This window comes from Salvelinus fontinalis, chromosome 26 (assembly GCF_029448725.1).
Source record: "Salvelinus fontinalis isolate EN_2023a chromosome 26, ASM2944872v1, whole genome shotgun sequence".
Classification (NCBI taxonomy): Eukaryota; Metazoa; Chordata; class Actinopteri; order Salmoniformes; family Salmonidae; genus Salvelinus; species Salvelinus fontinalis.
In genome coordinates this window covers 14,320,615-14,346,244 of record NC_074690.1, presented here as the reverse complement: position 1 = coordinate 14,346,244, position 25,630 = coordinate 14,320,615, and the positions used below count along the sequence as shown (strand labels likewise).

The following is a 25,630-nucleotide window of genomic DNA, read 5'->3' as shown; positions in this document are numbered from 1 at the left end:
CTAACATAAGGACAACTCAGAGTATGCTATTCTGTTCTTCTGAAATAGACTACATTTTCTTCATATCATGCTTCTTTAGACCTGTATAAAATAAATAATGTATTTATTGTGAAGGTGTAGGTTATATTACATGGATTTAATATACTTTTTAAAATGTAGATGTTCCGAAGGTCTGCATCAGTGGCATGTAGACTATGTATGGAAGCCAGGATATGCTAAATGTGTTTATGTTAATTTATTATTATTATTGGTACCGTGAGACCGACAGTTATTTGCTTGACAATCACCGGCTGACAAAATTATTTTGTGACCGCCGCAGCCCTAATCCAGAGCATTCCAAACATGGTCAATGGGTGCCATGTCTGGTGAGTATGCAGGCCATGGAAGAACCAGGACATTTTCAGCTTCCAGGAATTGTGTACACATCCTTGCGACATGGGGCCATGCATTATGTTGAAACATGAGGTGATGGCGGTGGATGAATGGCACGACAATGGGCCTCATGATCTCGTCACGGTATCTCAGTGCATTGAAATTGCCATTGATAAAATGCAATTCTATTCGTTGTCCATAGCTTATGCCTGCCATACCACTCTGTTCACAACATTGACATCAGCAAACTGTTGAAACTGGGATTCATCCGTGAAGAGCACACTTGCCCACTGAAGTTGGCTACGATGCCAAACTGCAGTCAGGTCAAGACCCTGGTGAGGACGACGAGCATGCAGATAAGCTTCCCTGAGACGATTTCTAGCAGTTTGTGCAGAAATTCGTTGGTTGCGCAACATGAACATTTAATTATCTGGCAACAGCTCTGGTGGACATTCCTGCAGTCAGCATGCCAATTGCACGCTCCCTCAAAACTTGAAACATCGGTGGCCATCTGTGGCATTGTGTTGTGTGACAAAACTGCACATTACAGAGTGGCCTTTTATTGTCCCCCAGCACAAGGTGCACCTGTGTAATGATCATGCGGTTAAATCAGCTTCTTGTTATGCCACACCTGTTTAGGTGGATCGATTATCTTGGCAAAGGAGAAATGCTCACTAACAGGGATGTAATCACATTTGTACACAAACTTTGAGAGAAATAAGCTTTTTGTGCATATGGAAAATATATGGGATATTTTATTTCAGCTCATGTAACATGGGACCAACACTTTACATGTTGAGTTAATATTTTTGTTCAGTGTAAATCTGCTTGAAAATCTATGGCAAGACTTGAAAATTGCTGGCTAGCCACGATCCCAAACACCTTGACAGAGCAATACAGGTGTGCAAAGCTCTTATGAGACTTACCCAATAAGGTGTTTCTAACATGTATTGACTTGGGGGGAAGAATACTTATCTAATCAAGGTATATTTGTATATATGTTTTATTTTTCATTCATTCTTTTGTATTTTTTTATCTTCCATTTTGTCAGCCGGTGATTGTCAAGTTTAGTTTGAAATTACAAAGTGTTTTGTGTAGATCGTTGACTGAAAAAAATTATAATTAAATCAATTTGAATCCCACTTTGTAATACAATAAAATGTGAAGAAATCCAAGGCGGGGGGTAGTAGACTTTCTATAGGCATTGTAGATATACATGTAATTGAATTAATTAAACCGCCCAGGACTTTAAATCTATAGTTGTCATATTCGTGTGTCAACAAAGTCAACAAAATGAAACATGCGTACGCGCACACAAACACAAAATACTTTCCCCATTTGTAAAATGTAAGTCTGTCTTTTTTTAAATGTGAGGCCATAGAAAGTAATTATGTTTCAACTGCGAAGTAATATGTTGAGTGATTTTTATTTCTCCCACAGGTGAGAAGACTCATGAAAGACTTCATGGAGGAAAAACTAGATCCTCAGTCCCAAAAGGGCAGAGAAAAGCATGAGGTTTTCCTCTCAGACCCACTGAAAGCAGGAATTATTATCCTGATTGTGTACAACAAGTACAGATTGAAAGAGGACAACAGAGGTCAACTCTCTCATCTTTGTCAGCTGCTCTGCCTGCCAAAAAAGCCAAGAGATGATTTCCTTGCTTACTGGACAGACTTCACCAAAGGCCTACCCGAGCATATTAGGTATATGTTCATTGTCTTTTATTCAGTTAACCTTGAAATCCGGAGGTTATTATGAATGTCAAGCTAATATGTGGTCATTTGTATATGTCCATCTAGTGTTGCAGAGGAAGTTAAGTCGCTATGCAACGTTGCAAGAGAGGGGAATGTTGTGAGCTGGATCTTGGTCATCCCTCTCCTGCATCTGCTTAGAGGGGACAGCAAGCCCTTTGAGCCCATTCCACCCACCATGGATCCACCGTTTGCCACCTGGGCAGGGCTTAAAGGAATCCAAACAAAAGACTCCTTCAGAGACACAAGGTATGAATCTGTGAAATGTTGACTGAGATTGGTTCCAAAGCTGGAGTTTAAATGGAACTTAAAACTACAACCGTTTTTGATGAGCTGCATTTCAAACTTGTATCAGAAAACATTTCCTTCTCACTGTAGAATATTTTATTGGTCATGTTTAATATCTTAATGAGACTCTGACTCTGAATCCAGGGGCCTGATGAAGGTCATGACAGAACAAAAACACCTGGTGGAGGTGGATCATCTACTTGTGCGCTCCTGGATGTGTCTGCTGGAGTTGGGAGACTTGATGAGCTTTATATCAGTCATCCATGTGGGTGTCTTGGACACCCTTCAGCAACTCCAGTTCAGTCTCAAGTCTGTAACATCTTACTACAACGATGGGGTATGTGTCCTTGGTTGAAAATGCAGTTATTTCTTGCAACAGTGAGGCAAAAATGATGAATTAAAGAATGTGTTATGGACTGAGATTGAATTCTGGATGCAGTCCATAACTTTGTGAGTTCATAGTCTGCTTTGATTGAGAATTGCAGCATATATTCATATCAAGGTAGTACAAGGTCCAAGATTTAGTGGCGATATACTGTATTAAACAACGATATGTCATTTATCTAGCAACCAGTGAAAGCGATTTTGTCATATCTTATTGAAATGACTGGACAACACTTCAGGTAAAGAAATTATATTTTTACTATGTTATATCTAGAGAAAATATCCAACAATTTAAAAGTGACATTCCTTTAAAATATTGTATTATAAATAATTTGAGCTTCATGCAGTTACAGAACATCCTGTCGTGTTCCTTGACCCTCACAAGTTATTTGTTGTTGTTGTCGTTATCAGTGATAACAGATATGGAGAATTCTGCTTGAAAACAGCTGTGAGTGTTCTGGGGACAATCTGTAAAGACACTGCTGATTCAGACCGCTGTGAGCTTCCACTGAACTGCCTGCATCTTGTCAGTCTGATTGCAGAAACTTCCGGAAGCTCCCATCCACAGGTACGCCCTATGTGAATGGAAAGTATTTTGCTTTCTGAATATCAAATCAAATTTTATAGGGTCACATACATGTGTTTAGCAGATGTTATTGCGGGTGTAGCGAAATGCTTGTGCTTGTAGTTCCCGACGGTGCAGTAATATCTAATAGTTTCACAACATATACCCGAAAATACACAAATCTAAGTAAGTAATGGATTAAGAAAATATATACATATGTCAGAGCAGCATTGGACTACGATACAGTGGCATAGTATAGAGTACAGTATATACCTGTATATAGTTTAGATGGGTGTTCCTAATAAACTGGGCACAATGTCAGGCTTGGATGTTTTTCCCGTAAGTTCTCCTGAGACGATAGGAGTAAAAAAAACTAATTGTCAGCTTCCATTCAGTCAGCGCATAAAACCGCTTTGGCAAGCCAAATATATACACTCCTTTCTTCAAACGTTATCTTATCGCCTATTGAAATCTGAGCTTCCTACGTTAATAGTAACATTACTGTCCTTTTCATTTATTTGAAAAATAACCTAAAACTTTGTCTGAATTTCCTTGACTCGCTGGTAGGGAAGAGTGGGGGGAATTGTTGTAAAGTTGAGCTCTCACTATTGGTAAAGGGAGACCATGGGAAATTGTAACAGTCTTTTATATCTAAATTAGACATGTTTACGCAGTGGCGAACCTATTGGACCTAGGCCTAATGGAAACGAGCGCATATTTCAAAGAGCGCTCCGTAAACCACTCCCCATACTGTAGGCCCGTCTCTTCAAAGTAAACCCAATTTAATTATATTTCTATTTGAGCAAAATAAGTAGTTTTGTTGAAAATAATTCCGGTAAAGAGCCCCACAGTCAGGCAGACATCTGAATGTTCTATCATAAAGTGAGAACAATTGGTTTCCCTGGCTGATATGTCTTCTACTTTAAATGAATAGATGACACTCACTGCTATACACCTGTCTATAATCACATCATTTACAGACTCACCGCGGACCTTTTTTGTACGAAAAGGCGTCCCATGGTCTGTTTTGTCAACGAGCTCAATATATTCCAAATACTTGATCCCAATAATTTACATAGCATAGTAAACAATGCCCCCTTTGGTATGATCTTTTGCAAACTGTCTGGGACTCGTTGTTGGCTCCATGTTTACTACTCCAAAGATATTTGACTTAAGTCAGACGAAATTAACTGCAATACACTGATCTCAAATATATTTGCATAACTAGGCTACACAGAACCACAGCGGAGCCATTGTGTAAAATGTGAGTATTTCCTCTGTTCTCAGTGCAACATGCCTAGCTGTGCCCACTGGGGCGTAGCTTACGGCGCGCTCTTTGAAATTTTGAACTCTTATTATGGTGGCGATTTGACAAAATTACAGTCATAGTCTCATTGGACTTGCATTTTTCTGGTCTTGGACTCTCTCGTCCCGCTCTTGGTCTTGAATTGGTCTCACTTTAGGTGGTCTCGAACACAGCACTGTTATTGCCTAATGTGAAAACAGCATAATGTACTGTAGCTTAATACATTCACAGGGCAATGCTATTGGATGAACTGGTTCTTAGAATAACTAAATTGAGAAGATGTAATTTATGATGTGTTTTGGTGATTTTAAACCAATGTACTCAATTTATTTCACAGTAAACTTATATTTTTGATCAATGGTTTTGTGATGAAAGATGTCTTGAAACAGAATGTATGCACAATTAAAAGTTTTGAATGTAAGACTGGCTGCGTTACAGTAGTGCTGAGCGACTAGTACTTTTTGAGGCCGGTTCGGTTCCATTAGTAAAAAAAACAATCATGGTTTTGATTAATTAAAAATAAACATTTTAAATGCATTATGAAAAATTGCCGTTCAAATTATTTTAGAGCTTTTTCATGGGAATTCCAAAGCCAAAAATAGTGAACATTCAATTGCTAAAACATTGAAAATTATTTCATTGTCTCTGTCATGTCCACATTTTGTAAACCTCAATAGAAAAATGGGAAATTACTAAGAAATAATACAATATTTCAATTGTGTAGAGTTGACTTTATTATTTTTAAAGTCATCGCATCTCTGCTGAGGCAGTAGTAGCTAGCCAGCCAGACAATGTTATCTGTGCTCACCATACTGTACAGTCTTTAGTCAGGCAGGCTGGCCTAGCTAAAAAGCATAAGTACGCTGCAGATCTGTCTGACAAAATAATTTGACTAGTTCTTCAAAGTACAATATATACAAAAGTATGTGGACACCCCTTCAAATTTGGCTATTTCAGCCACACCCGTTGCTGACAAGTGTATAAAATCGAGCACACAGCCATGCAATATCCATAGACAAACATTAGCAGTAGAATGGCCTTACTGAAGAGCTCAGTGACTTTTAAAGTGGGACCGTCATTGGATGCCACCTCCCGGGTGGCGCAGTGGTCTAGGGCACTGCATCGCAGTGCTAGCTGCGCCACCAGAGTCTCTGGGTTCGCGCCCAGGCTGAGCTGGGTTCGCGCCCAGGCTCTGTCGCAGCCGGCCGCAACCGGGAGGTCCGTGGGGCGACGCACAATTGGCATAGCGTCGTCCGGGTTAGGGAGGGTTTGGCCGGTAGGGATATCCTTGTCTCAGTATGTAAGATGTAATAAAATGTATGCACTCTACTGTAAGTCGCTCTGGATAAGAGCGTCTGCTAAATGACTAAAATGTAAATGTAATACCTATGAGATGGGTGATACAATATTTACAAATGGCGGTTGTGAATATCTTTTGCTGTTCAATTCCATACAACATAATAGTTCTGACAGACTAAGTCAAATGACATAATGGGAGATATTTCAGTAATTCTCAACTTGTTCATGTTGTAATATTTTTGTATTGCTTTATTTGAGCACAATTCTTGGTAAAAGTGATTTGAACGCAAATGCATTTTAAATGAGGAATCAGATAAAAATATCAGTGTTATTCTTCATAATTATAATATGATCATTATAGTATAATAATATCTCAATATGATCAATGTCTTGGTTTCCAGCCAGTGAAAAGTAAGGAAAACAAAGTTCTGGGGGAGACACTTCGAACAATGAGGGACTGGCGACGAAAAGCATTCCCAGACAAACTAGTTAACCATGGGTCCTATTTTACCTCAAAGATTGAGCCTGAAATTAAGGTAGGAATTGTTGGGCTTAAAGTCCAAGCAATGAGAACTGTGCAGTTTTAAATCCTTATCAGAAGAATCTGTCAAAAATAATTGTACATTAGCATAGCATTTTGATGTGTACAGTGATTGTTTCACATTCAGAGAGATTATTTCCTCTAGGTCTGGAAAAGGTTGATCTCAGTCACTTTTGGGAATGAAGAATTCACTGAACAATGGAGAAGTACTTTTGTGAATGATTTTGAAGGAAAACTAAAAAAGGTATTTATGCTTTAAATCAATTGTAAAATATATTTAAATTTACTGTAAAACATATAATACATTTAAAGTGGGATGTCCGGAATTGGTACATATATTTCTTTTACTTTTAAAAGAATCAATGTCTAATCATATGCATAGTTGAACTGTCATTCCCCATCAGAAACAAAAAGCTTGTTTGTAAACAAGGTAATTGTAAATAAATGTTGTATAGATTCACAACATAGTTAAAACTATCATTTTGATCTCATTGATGGTCCTTGCATTCATAGCTCTGTCTATGAAATTTAAAGTGGTTACATTTCTCTAGCCCCATACCCTCAGCTGTTTACCAAACACGTGACGGGGTGATCGCTTTGCAGTTTTTGGTTTCCGGATTGCCCATTTAACCAAACAAATAGCCATTTGTACTACTGTGAAAGTAAAAACTGTTGATCGTGTGTGTCCATCAGGAGAAGCCCATGCATCAGATTCAAATCTACTGTGACAAGGTCGAGGAAGTGGGCAAGACAAGTCCCTATTTGTGTAACTCTCTGGAGAAATGTGCCTCGGAGGCAGTCACCGCCATTTGCCAGGCAAGATTACATTTTTTTTGATACTGTATGTACCTCGAATGATAAAATGTATTTGAAGTGCGTATGACAGTAAATGCTTCATCCTATTTGAAAAAGTTGGAATGGTTTCGATGTTGGATTGTGTCTTACCACTTTTCATTATCAGAACAAATCTGATCTTCGTGAGCTGTTGGAGAAACGTGACTTCAGCAAGTTTGGGAAGCTGATGTCTATGATAGTCCTGAAGTCCTGGCGCAAAAATGACGATGGACAGTACGTCGAGGGCGAGGAGTTGGTGATGAAGCACCTTCTCAGCTGGCCTATGGCCATAAGCATCTTCCGAGTACAAGGTGCATATAGTATACATGCATTGCATTGCATTGCAACACATACAAAAAAGAAAAGAACACATACCTGCCTATATTGCATTCAGAGCCTTGTGTTTGAGTAAGATCATATTATCCCCCATTTCTTTCTACCCACAATTGACACTTTTGTCTACTTTCAGGTGCAAATGGAGCATTGATTAACCGGTTGACAGATGAAGCTAAAGAGCGGATGGCAGTGGCAAGCTCTGCGTTCTGTTCTGTCGCAAATAAATTCATCATCGGGAAAATCCAGATTAAGACTCTCAATCAAATCCTTGAAAGAAAAACAGAATTCACTGAGTTGCTGAAGATAGGTGATTGTTCTGGGAAATAGTCAACAATAAAACATATATATATAGTTAATATTGTTTCACTCCAGATGGAAAAAGAACATCTCAAACTGTAGGATGTGTGTTGACGTCAGTATTTTTCCAAAACAGATGACCTGTGTGACGATGGTCGTTGTCAGGACAGGGACGCCATGAAACGATTACTGAGATGGAGAGAGGAGGAAGTGGAGGCTATCGTCAATGACAAGAAGATGGTTGACAGCCTTCTCAAATTTTGCCACAAACTCCAGGAACATCTCAAAAGTGAGTTCAATGTTTTCAACACTGTATATATTTCTTAAGAGCTTATGATATTTGTTTAAGTATTTGCAGCAATTTCCTCACGCAAAACAACAGTGGCATATCGCACGGTCTGAACACGCAACGTGTAAACTATTGGTCCCATGTATCATGAGCTGAAATAAAAGATCCCAGAAATTTTACATAAGCACAAAAAGCTTATTTCTCTCAAATGTTGTGCACAAATTTGTTTACATCCCTATTAGTGAACATTTCTCCTTTGCCATTTCCACCGGACATGTGTGGCATATCAAGAAGCTGATTAAACATCATGATCATTACACAGGTGCACCTTGTGCTGGGGACAATAAAAGGCCACTCTAAAATGTGCAGTTTTGTCACACAACACAATGCCACAGATGTCTCAAGTTTTGAGGGAGCGTGCAATTGGCATGCTGACTGCAGGAATGTCCACCAGGGAAAATTAATCTCATGCTATTTTACAAATTTTGTCATGAGGCTGAGAAACAATGTTGCTGTTTTAGAGCTCAGGGATTCTTAAAAAACTAGTAAAACTAAACTTTCTTTCCACAATATGAATAATATGAACAACATTTAAAATATATATTTGATAGACCAAAGTATCAACTAATACACCATGTAAAGGAACAACCTATTTATATACTGTATATTTCTTTTCATAAAATGCAACTAAACTGGATTTATGTCAACTGTCAGGTATGACATTTTTACACTCATTGTCCAGCAAGTGTTTAAAGGCCTTGATTGTTTAATTCAAACATTAGATTATTTAAAAAATGTAGTACAAATTAGAGGTTGACCGATTTATGATTTTTCAACGCAGATACCGATACCGATTATTGGAGGACAAAAAAAGCCGATACCGATTAATCGGACGATTTAAAAAAAAATATATATATACAGTGGGGAGAACAAGTATTTGATACACTGCCGATTTTGCTGGTTTTCCTACTTACAAAGCATGTAGAGGTCTGTAATTTTTATCATAGGTACACTTCAACTATGAGAGACAGAATCTAAAACAAAAATCCAGAAAATCACATTGTATGATTTTTAAGTAATTAATTTGCATTTTATTGCATGACATAAGTATTTGATACATCAGAAAAGCAGAACTTAATATTTGGTACAGAAACCTTTGTTTGCAATTACAGAGATCATACGTTTCCTGTAGTTCTTGACTAGGTTTGCACACACTGCAGCAGGGATTTTGGCCCACTCCTCCCTACAGATCTTCTCCAGATCCTTCAGGTTTCGGGGCTGTCGCTGGGCAATACGGACTTTCAGCTCCCTCCAAAGATTTTCTATTGGGTTCAGGTCTGGAGACTGGCTAGGCCACTCCAGGACCTTGAGATGCTTCTTACGGAGCCACTCCTTAGTTGCCATGGCTGTGTGCTTCGTGTCGTTGTCATGCTGGAAGACCCAGCCACGACCCATCTTCAATGCTCTTACTGAGGGAAGGAGGTTGATGGCCAAGATCTCGCGATACATGGCCCCATCCATCCTCCCCTCAATACGGTGCAGTCGTCCTGTCCCCTTTGCAGAAAAGCATCCCCAAAGAATGATGTTTCCACCTCCATGCTTCACGGTTGGGATGGTGTTCTTGGGGTTGTACTCATACTTCTTCTTCCTCCAAACACGGCGAGTGGAGTTAGACCAAAAAGCTCTATTTTTGTCTCATCAGACCACATGACCTTCTCCCATTCCTCCTCTGGATCATCCAGATGGTCATTGGCAAACTTCAGACAGGCCTGGGCATGCACTGGCTTAAGCAGGGGGACCTTGCGTGCGCTGCAGGATTTTAATCCATGACGGCGTAGTGTGTTACTAATGGTTTTCTTTGAGACTGTGGTCCCAGCTCTCTTCAGGTCATTGACCAGGTCCTGCCGTGTAGTTCTGGGGTGATCCCTCACCTTCCTCATGATCATTGATGCCCCACGAGGTGAAATCTTGCATGGAGCCCCAGACCGAGGGTGATTGACCGTCATCTTGAACTTCTTCCATTTTCTAATAATTGCGCCAACAGTTGTTTCCTTCTCACCAAGCTGCTTGCCTATTGTCCTGTAGCCCATCCCAGCCTTGTGCAGGTCTACAATTTTATCCCTGATGTCCTTACACAGCTCTCTGGTCTTGGCCATTGTGGAGAGGTTGGAATCTGTTTGATTGAGTGTGTGGACAGGTGTCTTTTATACAGGTAACGAGTTCAAACAGGTGCAGTTAATACAGGTAATGAGTGGAGAACAGGAGGGCTTCTTAAAGAAAAACTAACAGGTCTGTGAGAGCCGGAATTCTTACTGGTTGGTAGGTGATCAAATACTTATGTCATGCAATAAAATGCAAATTAATTATTTAAAAATCATACAATGTGATTTTCTGGATTTTTGTTTTAGATTCCGTCTCTCACAGTTGAAGTGTACCTATGATAAAAATTACAGACCTCTACATGCTTTGTAAGTAGGAAAACCTGCAAAATCGGCAGTGTATCAAATACTTGTTCTCCCCACTGTATATCATACACACACACACATTTTTGTAATAATGACAATTGCAACAATACTGAATGAACAATGAACACTTTTATTTTAACTTAATATAATACATAAATAAAATCAATTTAGTCTCAAATAACATGAGCAGAGCTTGTCTGCATGGTCCCCTGTCAGTCTGCTCCTCCGCGAAACAGACCTTATTTGAAGTAGATCAAGACATTCTTTATGGAAGACATGAACGGTAAAATAACGAAGGAACCCCTTTCAAGTTCAGCCGCAAGTTATTACAGGAATTATAACGCTTCGACTATTTCTCTCTAAACCATATACCTTTGACTAATCCGGAAACTATCACCTCGAAAACAAAACGTTTATTCCGTTACGTATTTTATCTAACGTGTGGCATCCATGAGTCTAAATATTCCTGTTACATTGCACAACCTTCAATGTTATGTCATAATTACGTAAAAATCTGGCAAATTAGTTCGCAAAGAGCCAGGCGGCCCAAACTGTTGCATATACCCTGACTCTGCGTGCAATGAACGCAAGAGAAATGACACAATTTCACCTGGTTAATATTGCCTGCTAACCAGGATTTATTTTAGCTAAATATGCAGGTTTAAAAATATATACTTGTGTATTGATTTTAAGAAAGGCATTGATGTTTATGGTTAAGTACACATTGGAGCAATGACAGTCATTGATTGATTGTTTTTTTATAAGATAAGTTTAATGCTAGCTAGCAACTTACCTTAGCTTACTGCATTCGCGTAACAGGCAGGCTCCTCGTGAAGTGCAATGTAATCAGGTGTTAGAGCATTGGACTAGTTAACTGTATGGTTGCAAGATTGGGTCCCCCGCGCTGACAAGGTTAAAAATCTGTCGTTCTGCCTCGTTCCTAGGCCGTCATTGAAAATAAGAACGTGTTCTTAACTGACTTACCTAGTTAAATAAAGATGAAATACATTTTAATCTCGTGGGCCCCCCTGCCTTGTGGGGGCTGCGGGGCTGTGTGCTACGCCAGTGACCGATATGTGCAAATGATTTCCCTGAGAAGGAGACGATATATTTAACCACAGTTTAAGTAAACTGTGTGATTCAGTTATAGAATGCACAAATCACCATGAATTTTGGATTGTTATAGTTATTTTGTTCATTGCGTGCTTTGCTTGAGGAAATTGTAGCCCTATGACTTGACATGGTTAAGGTTCTCATAAATGCCATATTAATCCACAGTCGACGTGAGAGAGCTGCAGCGCAAAAACCAAGAGAACATAGATCAGATGACGCTGGATGATTTCATGGAAGTTCACAGACTTGACCGTGACTCCTCTAATGTAACTGGGGTGGTCACATACTTCAACCTGTGTGACGACACCAGGCAGATGGCATCTAGCCTACGTGCTATCAGGGACAGCTACATTTTCACTATGTGTTGGGAGAACCAAGCCAAAGAGCTTTCACACAACCAACTTGACACAGATGAGACAGAAGCAAAGCCTGAGAGGGAGACAGAAGTGTACACTCTCGATCTGATCCACAGCGAAATATTCCAGAGTTGCAACGATAATTACACGAGGATCTATGAGAGTTTGAAATCTGGTACGATACCATTGGAGGAGGTGGATCGCATCTTTGAAGCCTACAAAGACAAGTACAAAGACATGGAAAAAGATCTGAAGATAATGTGCAGGATCAACTCATCTGATGATGGAAAATGGATCAAGAGCAGGGTCCAGCAAATCCAACAATACCATGACCTTCATCTAGCATTGGAATCAGCCAAGGTCATTATGGATGTCAGAGAGACTGTCTGTCCTCAGGGGGACTTCAAAGTGCTACAGACACTGCTAGATATGGTGAGTTGGAAAAATTATCACTTCACAAAAGTGATCTTGGTTCAATATATTAAGCATTTCTACACTCTTAGAAAACAAAAAGGTGCTATCTAGAACCTTAAAGGGTGATTTGGCTTTTCCCATATGATAACCCTTTACAGAACCCTTTTGGGTTCAATGTAGAACCCTTTCCACAGAGGGTTCTACCTGGAACCCAAAAAGGGTTCTCCTATGGGGACAGCGAAGAACCATTTTGTAAGCCTGTTTTCTAAGAGTGTAGCATTACTATCGTCTATTCATATAAATTATCATGGTGTTTCCAGAACACGGAGGACTTTAAGGAAGAGAGTCTGAATCGCATTGATGACAATTTGCTGGAGATCAAGAAGGATCTTGAGGACATCACAGAACCTCGCAGACAGTGTCTTCGAGAGCTCGGACTGAGGAGAAACTTTGTCAAATGGGTGAAAGAAGCTCTTGAAGGTGAGGTCATACCAGAAGGCAAGGCAGAGAAAGAACAGCATCAGTAGTAGCCAACTGGTTAGGGTTTCCCATAACGGAACTTAAACCGTTTTTCTTTGCTGTTGCAGATATCAACGAGCTGAAAGTGTTTGTTGACCTGGCCTCCATCTCCGCCGGAGAGAACGACTTGGATGTGGACCGTGTGGCCTGTTTCCATGATGCTGTTCTTGGTTACTCCTCCATGCTCTATGGGCTTCCACCAGACGCCGACTTTCATGCCTTCAAGGATGCTTTGACAAAACTGTGGAAGGCGCTTGGAAATGACAGCAACATACCAAATAAGCTGGTTAGATGTTATGATAATTATGACATATTTAACATTTTGGGAAAACGTGTCAAACCTGAAGGACTGAGGCCTGTATTTCAACGTTGTAGATAATAGATTTTCAGCACTACACTTTCAGAATTGTGTTTTATTTGCAGAGCACCATTTACCGGACATGATATTATGTAATATATTTAGCAGATAGCTTTATCCAAAGCGACTCAGTCGTGCGTCCATTCATTTTTTACTTACGGGTGGACCCGGGAATCGAACCCACTATCCTGTCATTGCAAGTGCCATGCTCTATAGACTGAGCTACAGAAATAATGCTTTAAAACCATATTCACAATTGTTTACTCTCTGATTGCAGCGGGATACTGCACGCCATTTGGAGTGGCTGAAAACGGTGAAGGACAGCCATGGTTCGGTGGAACTCTCTTCTCTATCATTGGCCAAATCCATCAACACAAGAGGCATCTACATTATCAGTGCACAAAACCAGAAGAAGGTATGTTCAATAAAATTAGGAAGGTTACTGTGTTTATAAACAACTGAAAGATTAGTTTATATTAGTTTGTTGGAAGATGTATCTTCGTTAAGGAGTTACCGTCTAGTAGTGTTGAGCGATTACCGACCTTGGAAGGCACTAATCTCTCAGCACTGCTGTCTGTGTTTGTACTCATACGAGGTCTTCAATTTCTTTCTGCTATTGTTGTAACGGCCCTCTTTCGGTGAGTGAGTAGACCAAGGCGCAGCGGGTGATGAATACATAATGACTTTATTGTAAGACGAAGACAGACACGAAATACACTTGACTAAATATACAAAATAACAAAACGAACTAGACAGACTTAAACTACGAACTTACATGAAACGAAGAACACATGAACGACCGAATGAACGAGACGAGACAGTACCGTGTGGTGCAACAAACACAGACACAGCGACAATCACCCACAAACAAACAGTGAGAACAACCTACCTTAATATGACTCTCAATTAGAGGAAAACGCAAAACACCTGCCTCTAATTAAGAGCCATACCAGGCAACCCAAAACCAACATAGAAACAGCAAACATAGACTGCCCACCCAAAACTCACGCCCTGACCATCACACACATACAAAACAACAGAAAACAGGTCAGGAACGTGACAATTGTTTAACAAATATCTGTAAGCACTTTCCTGAATACCCGCATAAGTAGATTGATGCTTCTTATATTGGGTCTTGTCCATTTTGTTTTCTTCAATAGCTGTGTTTAGACACTGCCCTGAAGCTGCAGATTCCAGAGCAGCAGGAGGAAGATCAGATGCGCAACTACTCCTTAGAAGACCTGAGAGATCTGCAGAACAAGCTAATGCTGATGTCTGGAAAGGGGGAACAAAGCCAGATTGAGGTGGATCACTTTACTGAGGTAATGTGATTGGGGACCTTGAGGATCATCACACACCTGAAATAATAATTACTGAAAATATCATGCTATCACAGAATCTTTAAATGAACATACCTGAGATTTATATATTTTATTTGTAATATATGATTTTATGTACAGAAACTGAAGTTTTAAGCAATAACTTGCTTTATCTTCTCAGGTTTTTGACAGTGTCCAGAGGCTAGCTGTAGCGTTTGTAGATCTTTATGCAGCTGGGAACCCACTTTTTAGGTGTTGGGAAGCCAGGATTCACTGTAATACTCAAAGTGATACTGGTATCGTAATGGAATTCAACCTTGGCAACATTCTACAAACCATAAAGGTGGAGGGCAATGCAATGGACCATCTTACAGACCTGTGCAGGAAGATAGAGGTGTGTTTGGATGACTGGAACAGATTCATGGACAAACAAAGATCTCAGCACTATTACCTCAACTATTACACCGCAGAGCAGATAGTCTACCTTTGTAGTGTGTTGACAGAGAAGAATTTGAACACTAAGTTGGATGAAAAAGTGTTGATGATGCTCTCTTTCATCAAACCTGAGTGCTCCGTGTCAGATGTGTGGGAGACGTGGATACCTTTTCAGAACAACATGACAGAAACCGAGCAAGATGACGACACCAGATTTCAGACATTCATTGACCTTCATAATGACATGGAAGACTTTGATTCTTCTTTTGCTGATGAGGGAAAATGCGCCATTGATGTTCTGCAGAGCCTTCTGGATCAGGCTGTTGGTTTACGAAAACTGGATCTGGTCTGGGATGCTTACATGAAAGATATGAGGAGTATTCTCCAGGACTCATTAGACACCAGAAGCTTTGGTATATTGCTAGAGATGTTGGCCAACAAAGAGAACCAGGAAGAAGATGATGAAGAACCCATGTTTTTAGAACCAAGTGAGAATACAGTCCGGAGAAAGCTCCCAAAAGGCCTCTTCAATTGTCAACCTAATCTCATAATCTGCCCACAAGATGAAATCTTGACTTCAAGCATCTGCTTGTATATGACCAGTGATTATGAGCAGCTGCCTACCTACGATGAAGTCCTCCTGTGTACCCCTGTCACGTCTTATGAGCAGGTGGAGCTTTTCTTCCGCCGATGTCTCACACCAGGCTACTTGGGTGAGAAGATCTATACCCTGCTCTTCGCAGACCAGCTGAGCTATGAGGTGAGCTACGCAGTGGAGAAGTTATTTCAGAAACTGAGTTCATGTTTCAGGAGCAACTACAGGTTGGTGATCATCTGCAGCGCAGAAAGAGAGCACACCTACATCCCCTCGGCCTTCAGTCAGTTCAAACGGAACATGGTGCCACAGGAGTCTCTTGAGAGGATTCAGAGATACCTGTCCAGGCATTACACTGTCCCCTCACACCAGACCAGTGCGGCATCTGTGTTCAAAGGTCGACACTTTGTTGGGATTGTGTCTTCCCAGAGGGCTGGAGTTGGTAAGTCATACCATACTGATTTTTTTTTCACTTCATATAGTCCCACAGAACCAAACATGGGCTTTCAAATGTAACCCTGGTATATTTAATATTATGAATGTGTTCTTTTTTTAAACGTGCGTTTTTAATTTCAGTTGCAAGTCTTGAGTTTCAGGAATACTAATAGTTTATACTCTCAACACATAAATTAGTTATTTAAGTAGAAATGATTCAATGCCATTTGACCTAGGTCTTTGTAGAGCTGAATCAAATGTGTTATTTATTTGTAGGAAAATCTCTGTACATACAGAGGTTGTATGAAAAACTGGAGGGGACTGTGACAATGGGAACCACATTCCGTAAATGCATTCGCTTAATTGAGCCCAAGGTCGATGAGCATATCATTCTTCAGTCCTTGTTTGAAACGCCAGAGAGCAAGGAACACAAAGTCTTTCATTTTGATGTCACATCCTCGGTAAATATTCCTAGTAAATAATAAGATATTGAAAATAGTTTATGTTTTTCTGTGACAGGAGATTTACTTGCGTGCTTTTGATGTGCTTCAGGTACAGAAAGGCCTGCATGAATTTCTATTCAAACTGTTCTTCCTGCGCTACCTGACGGATTCCGATGGACTGATGTGGAAATGCAGCAACAAGCACTTGTATGTGATTGAGACACTACTATCAACCAATGAACCGCTCAGACATGCTTCAAGATCTGTAAGTGTCAATCTTTTTTTTTTTTTTTTTTTGTCAAGTCACGTGAAACGGTTTGAAGTATAGTGTTAAATAGCCCTACCAAACGCAGACCAGTGGCTAGCTGCTAGCGTGTTAAATGGACATTTCTTTGTGGTCAAAAGAGATAGAGGAAGATCAGTGTTTTCCGATGTCATTATCTGAAAACACTGATGACATCATCTAGTGTGCATCATGTAATTTTAACCAACTATGAGCAGGAAATATATATATATATATTATTAAAGGGGATAGACCTTTTCACATGAAAAAACATGACCTTTTCTACCTTGAAAGTAGTCCGTGGGGTGGAGTCAGCAACCCAAGATTTGACTTTGTTTACTAGGCTACAGTGATTTACGGTTAGCATTGCGTTTAGCTTTAAATGATGCATTTTTCATCATCACACTTTTTGCTTTGTCCATAAAATGCTTTTATCTTAATACTTTTATTGTTGACATGCACACTTTTTTTGGGATCATATCAACAGTGGACTAATGAACAAAATACAACAATATTTAATAAATATATCTTTAAATACTTTTTCTGTTAGACAACTCATTTTAGTCATGGAGGTAGTGTTTGTCAAAATACTTAATATGACATGAATTTGTCTGTTTAGGATCCAAAGGGACACTTTCCTCTCTTTGAGGTCTTTCCTAAGGTCTTCTGCCGTCCACCAAAAGAGGTTATGGGGTTGGAAGCGAGAAATGGCGATGATCCAGTACTGGACACTGAGGACCCACTCATGGATGACCAGTGTTTCAGGAGTGAGACCTTTCAAAGACCATACCAGTATCTAACACGGTTCCATAGGGGTGAAAATCTCGACAGCTTCAACTACCAAAGAGTTGAAGGAACTCATGCAGAGTGTCTTCAAATGCTCTTCATCTACTGTGGTATAATTGATCCATCCTGGGCAGAGTTGAAGAACTTTGCTGGATTCCTCAATCTTCAGTTGCTAGACTGTGAGACATCGGATTTCTGCAACTTTGAGTTTGTTGGAGACACTCTTAGGGGATTCAGAAACTTTGTGGTTGACTTCATGATCTTGATGGCCAAGGACTTTGCCACTCCGTCTCTCTGCATCGCTGACCAGAGCCATGGGAGGCAGCCGATGGACACTGGACTCAACGAAAGAGATCTAGCCCCGTTCCTCATCAGGAAGAGATGGGAATCAGAACCACATCCATACATCTTCTTCAATGATGACCATGTGTCCATGACCTTCATTGGATTTCACCTACGGCTGAACGAGCAAAATGGGGTTGACGCCATCAATCCATTAACAAATGCGGTAATCAAGAGAAACATTATGACCAAAAACCTGTACAATGGCCTCAGACATCAAAGAGTTCCCTTTAACATCGACTTTGACCAACTTTCTCGAGCAGATAAGATTGAGCGTCTATGTAGTGTGCTGGGGACCAAGTGGCCAACAGACCCTGATGAAACGTATGAGCTCACCACCGACAACATACTTAAGATGATGGCCATTCACATGAGATTCAGGTGTGGCATTCCAGTCATCATAATGGGGGAGACTGGCTGTGGGAAGACACGACTCATCAAGTTCCTGTGTGAGTTGAGAAGGAGTGGGGCGCCCACGGAGAACATGAAACTCGTCAAAGTTCACGGTGGAACTACATCTGACATGATCTACAACAAGGTGCGGGAGGCAGAGAAGATTGCGGTTGCCAATAAAGAGAAACACGATTTTGATTCTGTTCTTTTCTTCGATGAAGCTAATACCACTGAAGCAATAAGCAGCATTAAGGAGATCCTATGTGACAACACTGTGCAAGGACAACAACTCAGCTCCCAAACTGGCCTGCAAATCATTGCTGCGTGCAATCCTTACAGGAAACACACAGATGAGATGATCAAGAGGCTGGAGGAAGCTGGTTTGGGGTACAGGGTCCGAGCTGAAGAGACTGAAGAAAGACTTGGATCAATCCCTCTTCGTCAGCTGGTGTATAGGGTCCAAGTGTTGCCCCCGAGCATGATCCCTCTGGTGTGGGACTTTGGGCAACTCAGTGATCACACAGAGAAAATGTACATCCAGCAGATCGTACAGAGAGTTGTGGAAACAAATTCAATCAACAGAGGATCCATCAGGATGATCACTGATGTGCTGTCGTCATCACAGGGATTTATGAGAGAGAGGAAAGACGAATGCAGCTTCGTCAGTCTCAGGGATGTGGAGCGCTGCATGCAAGTATTTGTGTGGTTCTACAACAACCACTCACTGTTTCAGGATGAGTTAAAAGCATTCCTCCAGAAACAACCCCAGGAGGAGAGGAGCAGGAGTGACCAGCTACACTCACCTGCCAGTGATCCAGTTGTTTGGTCACTGTTGATGGCTGTTGGTGTATGTTATCAAGCCTGTTTAAAGACAAAAGGTGAATACCAGACCGCAATCTGCAACTTCCTTCCCGAAGTCATCCCAAAGCAGATGAAGCAGGAAATCTCAGTCATGCAGGACCTTCTCCTAAGCGGTGTCCCAATGGGAGAGACAATAGCAAGAAACAAGGCTTTGAAAGAGAATGTCTTCATGATGGTGATCTGTATCGAGTTACGAATCCCCCTGTTTTTGGTTGGCAAGCCAGGGAGCTCCAAATCTCTGTCTAAAACTCTGGTTGCAGATGCCATGCAGGGCCAAGCTGCACATTCTGAACTGTACAAAAGGCTGAAACAGGTTCACCTGGTGTCCTTCCAGTGCAGTCCTCACTCCACGCCAGAGGGCATCATCAACACATTCAGACAATGTGCCCGCTTCCAAGAGAGCAAGAATTTGGAGGAGTACATCTCTGTTGTTGTGCTAGATGAGATTGGATTGGCAGAGGACTCCCCAAAAATGCCTCTGAAAACATTGCACCCTTTACTGGAGGAAGGCTGCATTGATGATGAGCCACTGCCTCATAAGAGAGTTGGATTCATTGGCATCTCCAATTGGGCCTTGGACCCTGCCAAGATGAACAGAGGCCTCTTTGTGTCCCGTGGTGACCCAGACCAAAATGAGCTACTTGAGAGTGCGAAAGGCATATGCTCATCTGACAAGATGATTCTGGAGAAGGTTAGGCACCTCTTCACACCTTTCTCCCAAGCATATATGACGACTTGCAAGAAAGGCAAAGGGTTTTTCGGTCTACGAGATTACTATAGTCTGGTGAAGATGATGTTCGCCATCACCAAGGCCTCTAAGCAGAGCCCCAGTACAGGTAAAATCATTGAAGCAGTCCTAAGGAACTTCAGTGGAAGGGATGATGTGGACGCAGTGCGTATATTCACCAAAGAGCTGCCGGGCAAATTCAATCAACCTGATTTGGATGGCATCAGCACTATTGATCTGGTGAAACAAAACATCGTTTCCATTTACCAAGATGAGGAGTGCCGATATCTCCTTGTCCTCACCAAAAACTATGCGGCCCTTCAGATTCTCCAGCAGACATTCTTCTCAGAGAACAACCATCCAGAGATCATCTTTGGTTCCAGCTTCCCAAAGGATCAAGAGTACACTCAGATCTGCAGAAATATCAACCGAGTGAAGATCTGCATGGAAACTGGCCAGACTGTTGTGCTTCTGAACCTTCAGAATCTGTACGAAAGTCTCTACGACGCTCTCAACCAATACTATGTTTCACTTGGGGGTCAGAAGTATGTCGATCTTGGATTGGGAACCCATCGTGTGAAGTGCAGAGTTCACAAAGACTTCCGGCTAATTGTCATTGAAGAGAAAGAGGTGGTCTACAAGCAGTTCCCAATTCCCCTGATAAACCGTCTGGAAAAGCACTACCTGGACATCAACACTGTTCTCAAGAAGGACCAGAAGGAGATTGTCGAACAACTAAAGGAATGGGTCAAACACTTTGTCTCCTTGAAAAGTCAACAGTCCAAAACAGACCGCTACAAGCCACATGATGTCTTCATTGGTTACCACTCAGACACATGCCCCTCTGTGGTCCTGCAAGTGACTGAGAAGATGAAAACTGAGTCTGACGAATCTGACACTCAGAGGAGAGTCCTGGATGAAGCCAAACTTATCATGCTGAACTGTGCAACTCCAGATTCTGTCATTCGACTTGACGGGACTAAATTATCTGATGATGAGACCGAGAACCTGACGCAAATCTATTTTGAGGAGCAGAATCATCATTCCCTGGCAGACTTCATTGCCTCTCACACACAAGAGGAGGAATGGATGCATTACTACTTTACAGAGGTAATTCACTTGAATCTTATCTTTTTAAGAATATACCTTGAATAGAATGCATCTTATATTGCTCATAAATCGTTTTTTGCTCTTTTTGAAGGTCACAACATTTTCCCGGCTATTGACAGCAGCAGATATCCATCAGCTGCAGAACATCACAGAGCGTTGCGACGTCAAACTTCTCTCGCTGCAACAGTTTGACACGGAGCATTCCTTCCTCAAAGAAATCAGGTCTGCTTAACATTTTGAAGAGAAGCTCAGTATATAGGGTTGCACAATTCCAATTACTATCCCAAAATGTTTTCCAGTATTCCTGGTTGGAAGATTCCTGGATTTCCTGCTTATTCCGTTCTGATTCCAGGCGTTTTCCAATCAGGATTTCTGGGAATTCTGGGAAAGTTACCAGAATTTTTGCAACCCTAATTGTATCACTTGTGTGTGTCACCTTGTAGATCATTCATAAGAATGGTACAGGATTAGGAAAATAACTGTGTTCTCTCTAGGCAATTTCTTGACTCCACATCTGCCGACAAAGTCCTCATCATCCAAACAGACTATGATGAGGACTCCCAGAGCATGAACATTCTGGCATCTGCCAAGTGAGTGATTCTCATTTAGATTTGTCGTCACAACTATTGGAGAGAACTAAACTGAAGTATTAGGTTACACTTGTTGTATTTTTTTTCATTTAAATGTTTGATCTTTGAATCTCCTCAGATATTCATCCATAAATGAAATAAACAAATCAAAAGAAGGTGACAATGGAAGGGTGTTTGTATACTTTGTTACCAAACTGCCCCGAATTAAAGGTGGAACCTCCTATGTTGGATTTCATGGAGGTGAGTTTGTGTTAAAAGCTATACAACAGGCTGATTTAATGGTATGATCTAGCATCCCACAAAGAAATGATCTGTTCAATGTCGATTCAATGCGAGCAATCTTTTTTTTGTAGGTGCATGGTAAAAATTGAATAACATGAAAGACATGAGAGAGCAGCATACAGCTCTTGCTAGCGTCACTGTTCTTACTCAAGCTTATAGTATCGTCAGAGCTTTGACAAAAGGCCTTGAAGGCGCGATGCGTTAATAAAGAACAGTGATACTAGCAATAGCAGTATGCCGGGTTTCTCTTTAATATTTACCGGTATGCAATTTTCCATCCTCTTTTTCTTTGCAAAGGACCCTGGAAATCAGTTCACATTGACGACCTTAGAAAATCCAAAGAGTTTGTATCAGACGTCCAGTCCTTGAGAAAGCTACCCATCAGCCAACTTTTTGAGAAAATTGAAGAGCCGTCCGAGGGTACATTTTACTTGAATTATAAATGATAAATATCCCAAATTACTTAAATACAATTTTTTTATGGCCAGCCCCAGTAGGGAGAGAACCCATGACCCTTTCATTGCAAGTGCCATGCTTTACCAACTGTTATTTTGCACAGTAGCACAAATGCCATAGTTGAGAATTGACTGTAAATAATCCTAGATAATTCGTTTTTTCATAGTTTTCTTTCTTGTTCCAGCAATGCAAACAGATGACACATACATCGAGACACATGGGGTAGAGCACTCTGTAAGTAATGTATACTACATATTGTATACAAGTTTGTATTGCAGTTCTTAATTAAGATATGCAGGTGCTTCTGGTTTCTGTAAACCTAACAAGGTATGAGGTGTGTTATTCATGTGAGCATGTTGTTGTTTCAGGCTGAGTTTGATGCCACAGATCTGATGCGAAGCTGTGTGCAGAGTGCAGTGAGCATGCTCAGAGATCAGGAGGACAGTGGAGCTCTCAGCACCAGGAGGGTTGAGATCCTGCTGACACTTCTGGACGATAGCGAGGACCTGAAAGGTTACTAACCAACAATATATCCTAGGTTTTACCGTAATTTCAGTGATAGCGAGGACCTGAAAGGTTACTGACCCACAATATTTCCAGTGTGTTACTGTAGTTTCAGTGATAGCAAGGACCTGAAAGGTTACTAACCAACAATATTTCCTGTGTTTTACCGTAATTTCAGTGATAACGAGGACATGAAAGGTTACGGAACCACAATATTTCCAGTGTGTTACTGTAGTTGCAGTGGTTAAAGACATGGCCTAGAACCCTCTCACTTGAAAAACAAATACTACAGTTCACTATAAAATATTACAGTACTTGCTATAGAATTCTGTAATAAACTAGAACAGTATGCTACACACTGTAGTATCCCTCGATCGTGTAGTGCTTATGTTGTATTATGTGTAAGGGATAAACGCCAACGTTCTGTACATTACCTTGGAAATAATGGACGAGGCAGCGACACAAGGCAGAGCCGAGTCCTCTTGCGGAGTTCGTTTTTCCAATGTAATGTGCAGAAAGGAGGCGTTTATTCCGCTTATATCATTAGTTGCCAAAGAAAATAATATTAAAGCACACATTTTAACGGTAGAACAAAAAAAGTCGATATTTAAATGTTTATAAAAACAAATTCGTACTTCCTCATCTTTTGGTTGCTAGAGACGCGACCCAGTCGTTTGTTCGATTAGTTTGATATTGATGGTTCTATATGTGTTTCTTCGATATTTTCACTGGCAACGTTCTTATCCTCTTTTTGCTAACTAGCCAAATAGCTACGGCTAACGCAGTTACGACCTCTGCAGCCAGAATAACAGCGAAGTAGCTGTATTTGCGTTTGTTTAAGCTGTTCTCTATTGACATTCATTTGGATACATCCATATCAATCTGATGATGCCTGATTTTGCCTGGCATAGCTAGAAAAGTTTGCCTTCTTGTCAGGACACTTGACACTGTTCTTTACAAGGAGATTGCATTACGTATCAAACACTAGGCTAGAACCTAGCTAAATAATTTGTTGAACCTGTAAATAAAAAAAATATCAATTGCTGAAAACAGCTGGTCAAACTAGAAACGTGGGAGGATTTGACAGCATAGCACCACTAAACTAGAACCGTGGGAGGATTTGACAGCATAGCACCACTAAACTAGAAACATGTGGGAGGATATGACAGCATAGCACCACTAAACTAGAACCGTGGGAGGATTTGACAGCATAGCACCACTAAACTAGAAACATGTGGGAGGATTTGACAGCATAGCACCACTAAACTAGAAACATGTGGGAGGATATGACAGCATAGCACCACTAAACTAGAACCATGTGGGAGGATTTGACAGCATAGCACCACTAAACTAGAAACATGTGGGAGGATTTGACAGCATAGCACCACTAAACTAGAAACGTGGGAGGATATGACAGCATAGCACCACTAAACTAGAAACGTGGGAGGATATGACAGCATAGCACCACTAAAATAGAAACATGGGAGGATATGACAGCATAGCACCACTAAACTAGAAACGTGGGAGGATATGACAGCATAGCACCACTAAACTAGAAACGTGGGAGGATATGACAGCATAGCACCACTAAACTAGAAACGTGGGAGGATATGACAGCATAGCACCACTAAACTAGAGCCGTGGGAGTATTTGACAGCATAGCGCCACTTGCATCATGACTGCAACAGTAGGGACGAGAGAAATTAATGTTCATCACTCATCATGTTAGGTCATCAGATGCTCCAAAAAAAGTAGCTAACTAGCTGAGTTTTTCCTTGTTAGACCTGTGTTTACAATGTATCCTATTTTGGTTTGTGTGGTTGTTGGTTTAACTTTCTGTAACTTTGTAGCAAGTACGGTCTGCATGTGTAGGTGTCCCGATGTATATTTTCCAACTGTCCATTATCTGGTTTTAATGCCCATTCTAGAATGCCCTTCTAGCCAATCAGAAACAAGTATTCAACAATACTGTAGTATAATGTAGAATTATATTATATTAAGAACTATATTACACACTGTAGTATCCCTCGATCATGTGTAGTACTTACTATCGAATGTTGTAGAAAACTATAGTAAATACTATAGGATTTTACACACAAAACACACTGTAGTAAATACAGTACAGTAATGTCTGCAAAAACACAACACTTAAAAAAAAAATCTATAGTAAATACTACTGTATTTAATTTGCATATACCCTGCCCATTCCCATCCCCATATCCCAATTTGTGCCACCCATAAGTTGGAAACCTGCATGCCAAGTATAGACCATATTTTGTGTTCCTTACAGGTTATACAAAAGAGCAGAATCTCTGAACTATCCGTTCAGACCCCAGTCCTACCTACCTGCAGGTTATGGATAATGTAATCTTTTAGTATTTATCCAGTAGGTTTCCTCAAGGAGAAAGCCTACACCTCTATGTCAAAGATAGTAAAACAAAAACACTGTAGTAAATACTACCGTAATGTTTGCAAAAAACACGACACAATATTAGTCTGCAAAAGCACTACAGCAAATACTACAGTATACTACAATCCGCAAAATCACATTTTATTTGTCACATACACATGGTTAGCAGATG

At 40.6% G+C, this 25,630-nt stretch overlaps 1 protein-coding gene and 1 non-coding gene across 2 annotated transcripts in view; both read left to right on the top strand.

Moving 5' to 3' along the window:
* LOC129823686 (E3 ubiquitin-protein ligase rnf213-alpha-like) overlaps positions 1–25,630 on the top strand; it is a 66,697-nt gene that overhangs the window by 13,525 nt on the left and 27,542 nt on the right. Inside the window, exons 9-34 of the mRNA XM_055882592.1 lie at positions 1,813–2,075; positions 2,172–2,372; positions 2,556–2,748; positions 2,979–3,034; positions 3,207–3,363; positions 6,367–6,501; positions 6,652–6,750; positions 7,200–7,322; positions 7,468–7,651; positions 7,810–7,983; positions 8,110–8,262; positions 12,006–12,628; positions 12,931–13,090; positions 13,198–13,415; positions 13,765–13,902; positions 14,648–14,809; positions 14,988–16,278; positions 16,548–16,732; positions 16,824–16,979; positions 17,617–21,216; positions 21,308–21,438; positions 21,711–21,806; positions 21,925–22,046; positions 22,386–22,508; positions 22,729–22,778; positions 22,913–23,057. Coding sequence (XP_055738567.1) covers positions 1,813–2,075; positions 2,172–2,372; positions 2,556–2,748; positions 2,979–3,034; positions 3,207–3,363; positions 6,367–6,501; positions 6,652–6,750; positions 7,200–7,322; positions 7,468–7,651; positions 7,810–7,983; positions 8,110–8,262; positions 12,006–12,628; positions 12,931–13,090; positions 13,198–13,415; positions 13,765–13,902; positions 14,648–14,809; positions 14,988–16,278; positions 16,548–16,732; positions 16,824–16,979; positions 17,617–21,216; positions 21,308–21,438; positions 21,711–21,806; positions 21,925–22,046; positions 22,386–22,508; positions 22,729–22,778; positions 22,913–23,057 — 8,938 coding nt within the window. The remainder of the gene's footprint in view (positions 1–1,812; positions 2,076–2,171; positions 2,373–2,555; positions 2,749–2,978; positions 3,035–3,206; positions 3,364–6,366; positions 6,502–6,651; positions 6,751–7,199; positions 7,323–7,467; positions 7,652–7,809; positions 7,984–8,109; positions 8,263–12,005; positions 12,629–12,930; positions 13,091–13,197; positions 13,416–13,764; positions 13,903–14,647; positions 14,810–14,987; positions 16,279–16,547; positions 16,733–16,823; positions 16,980–17,616; positions 21,217–21,307; positions 21,439–21,710; positions 21,807–21,924; positions 22,047–22,385; positions 22,509–22,728; positions 22,779–22,912; positions 23,058–25,630) is intronic.
* Positions 25,409–25,461, top strand: LOC129824615 (U7 small nuclear RNA). Its single transcript, XR_008754769.1, has one exon. It is a non-coding gene; the product is annotated as a U7 small nuclear RNA (small nuclear RNA).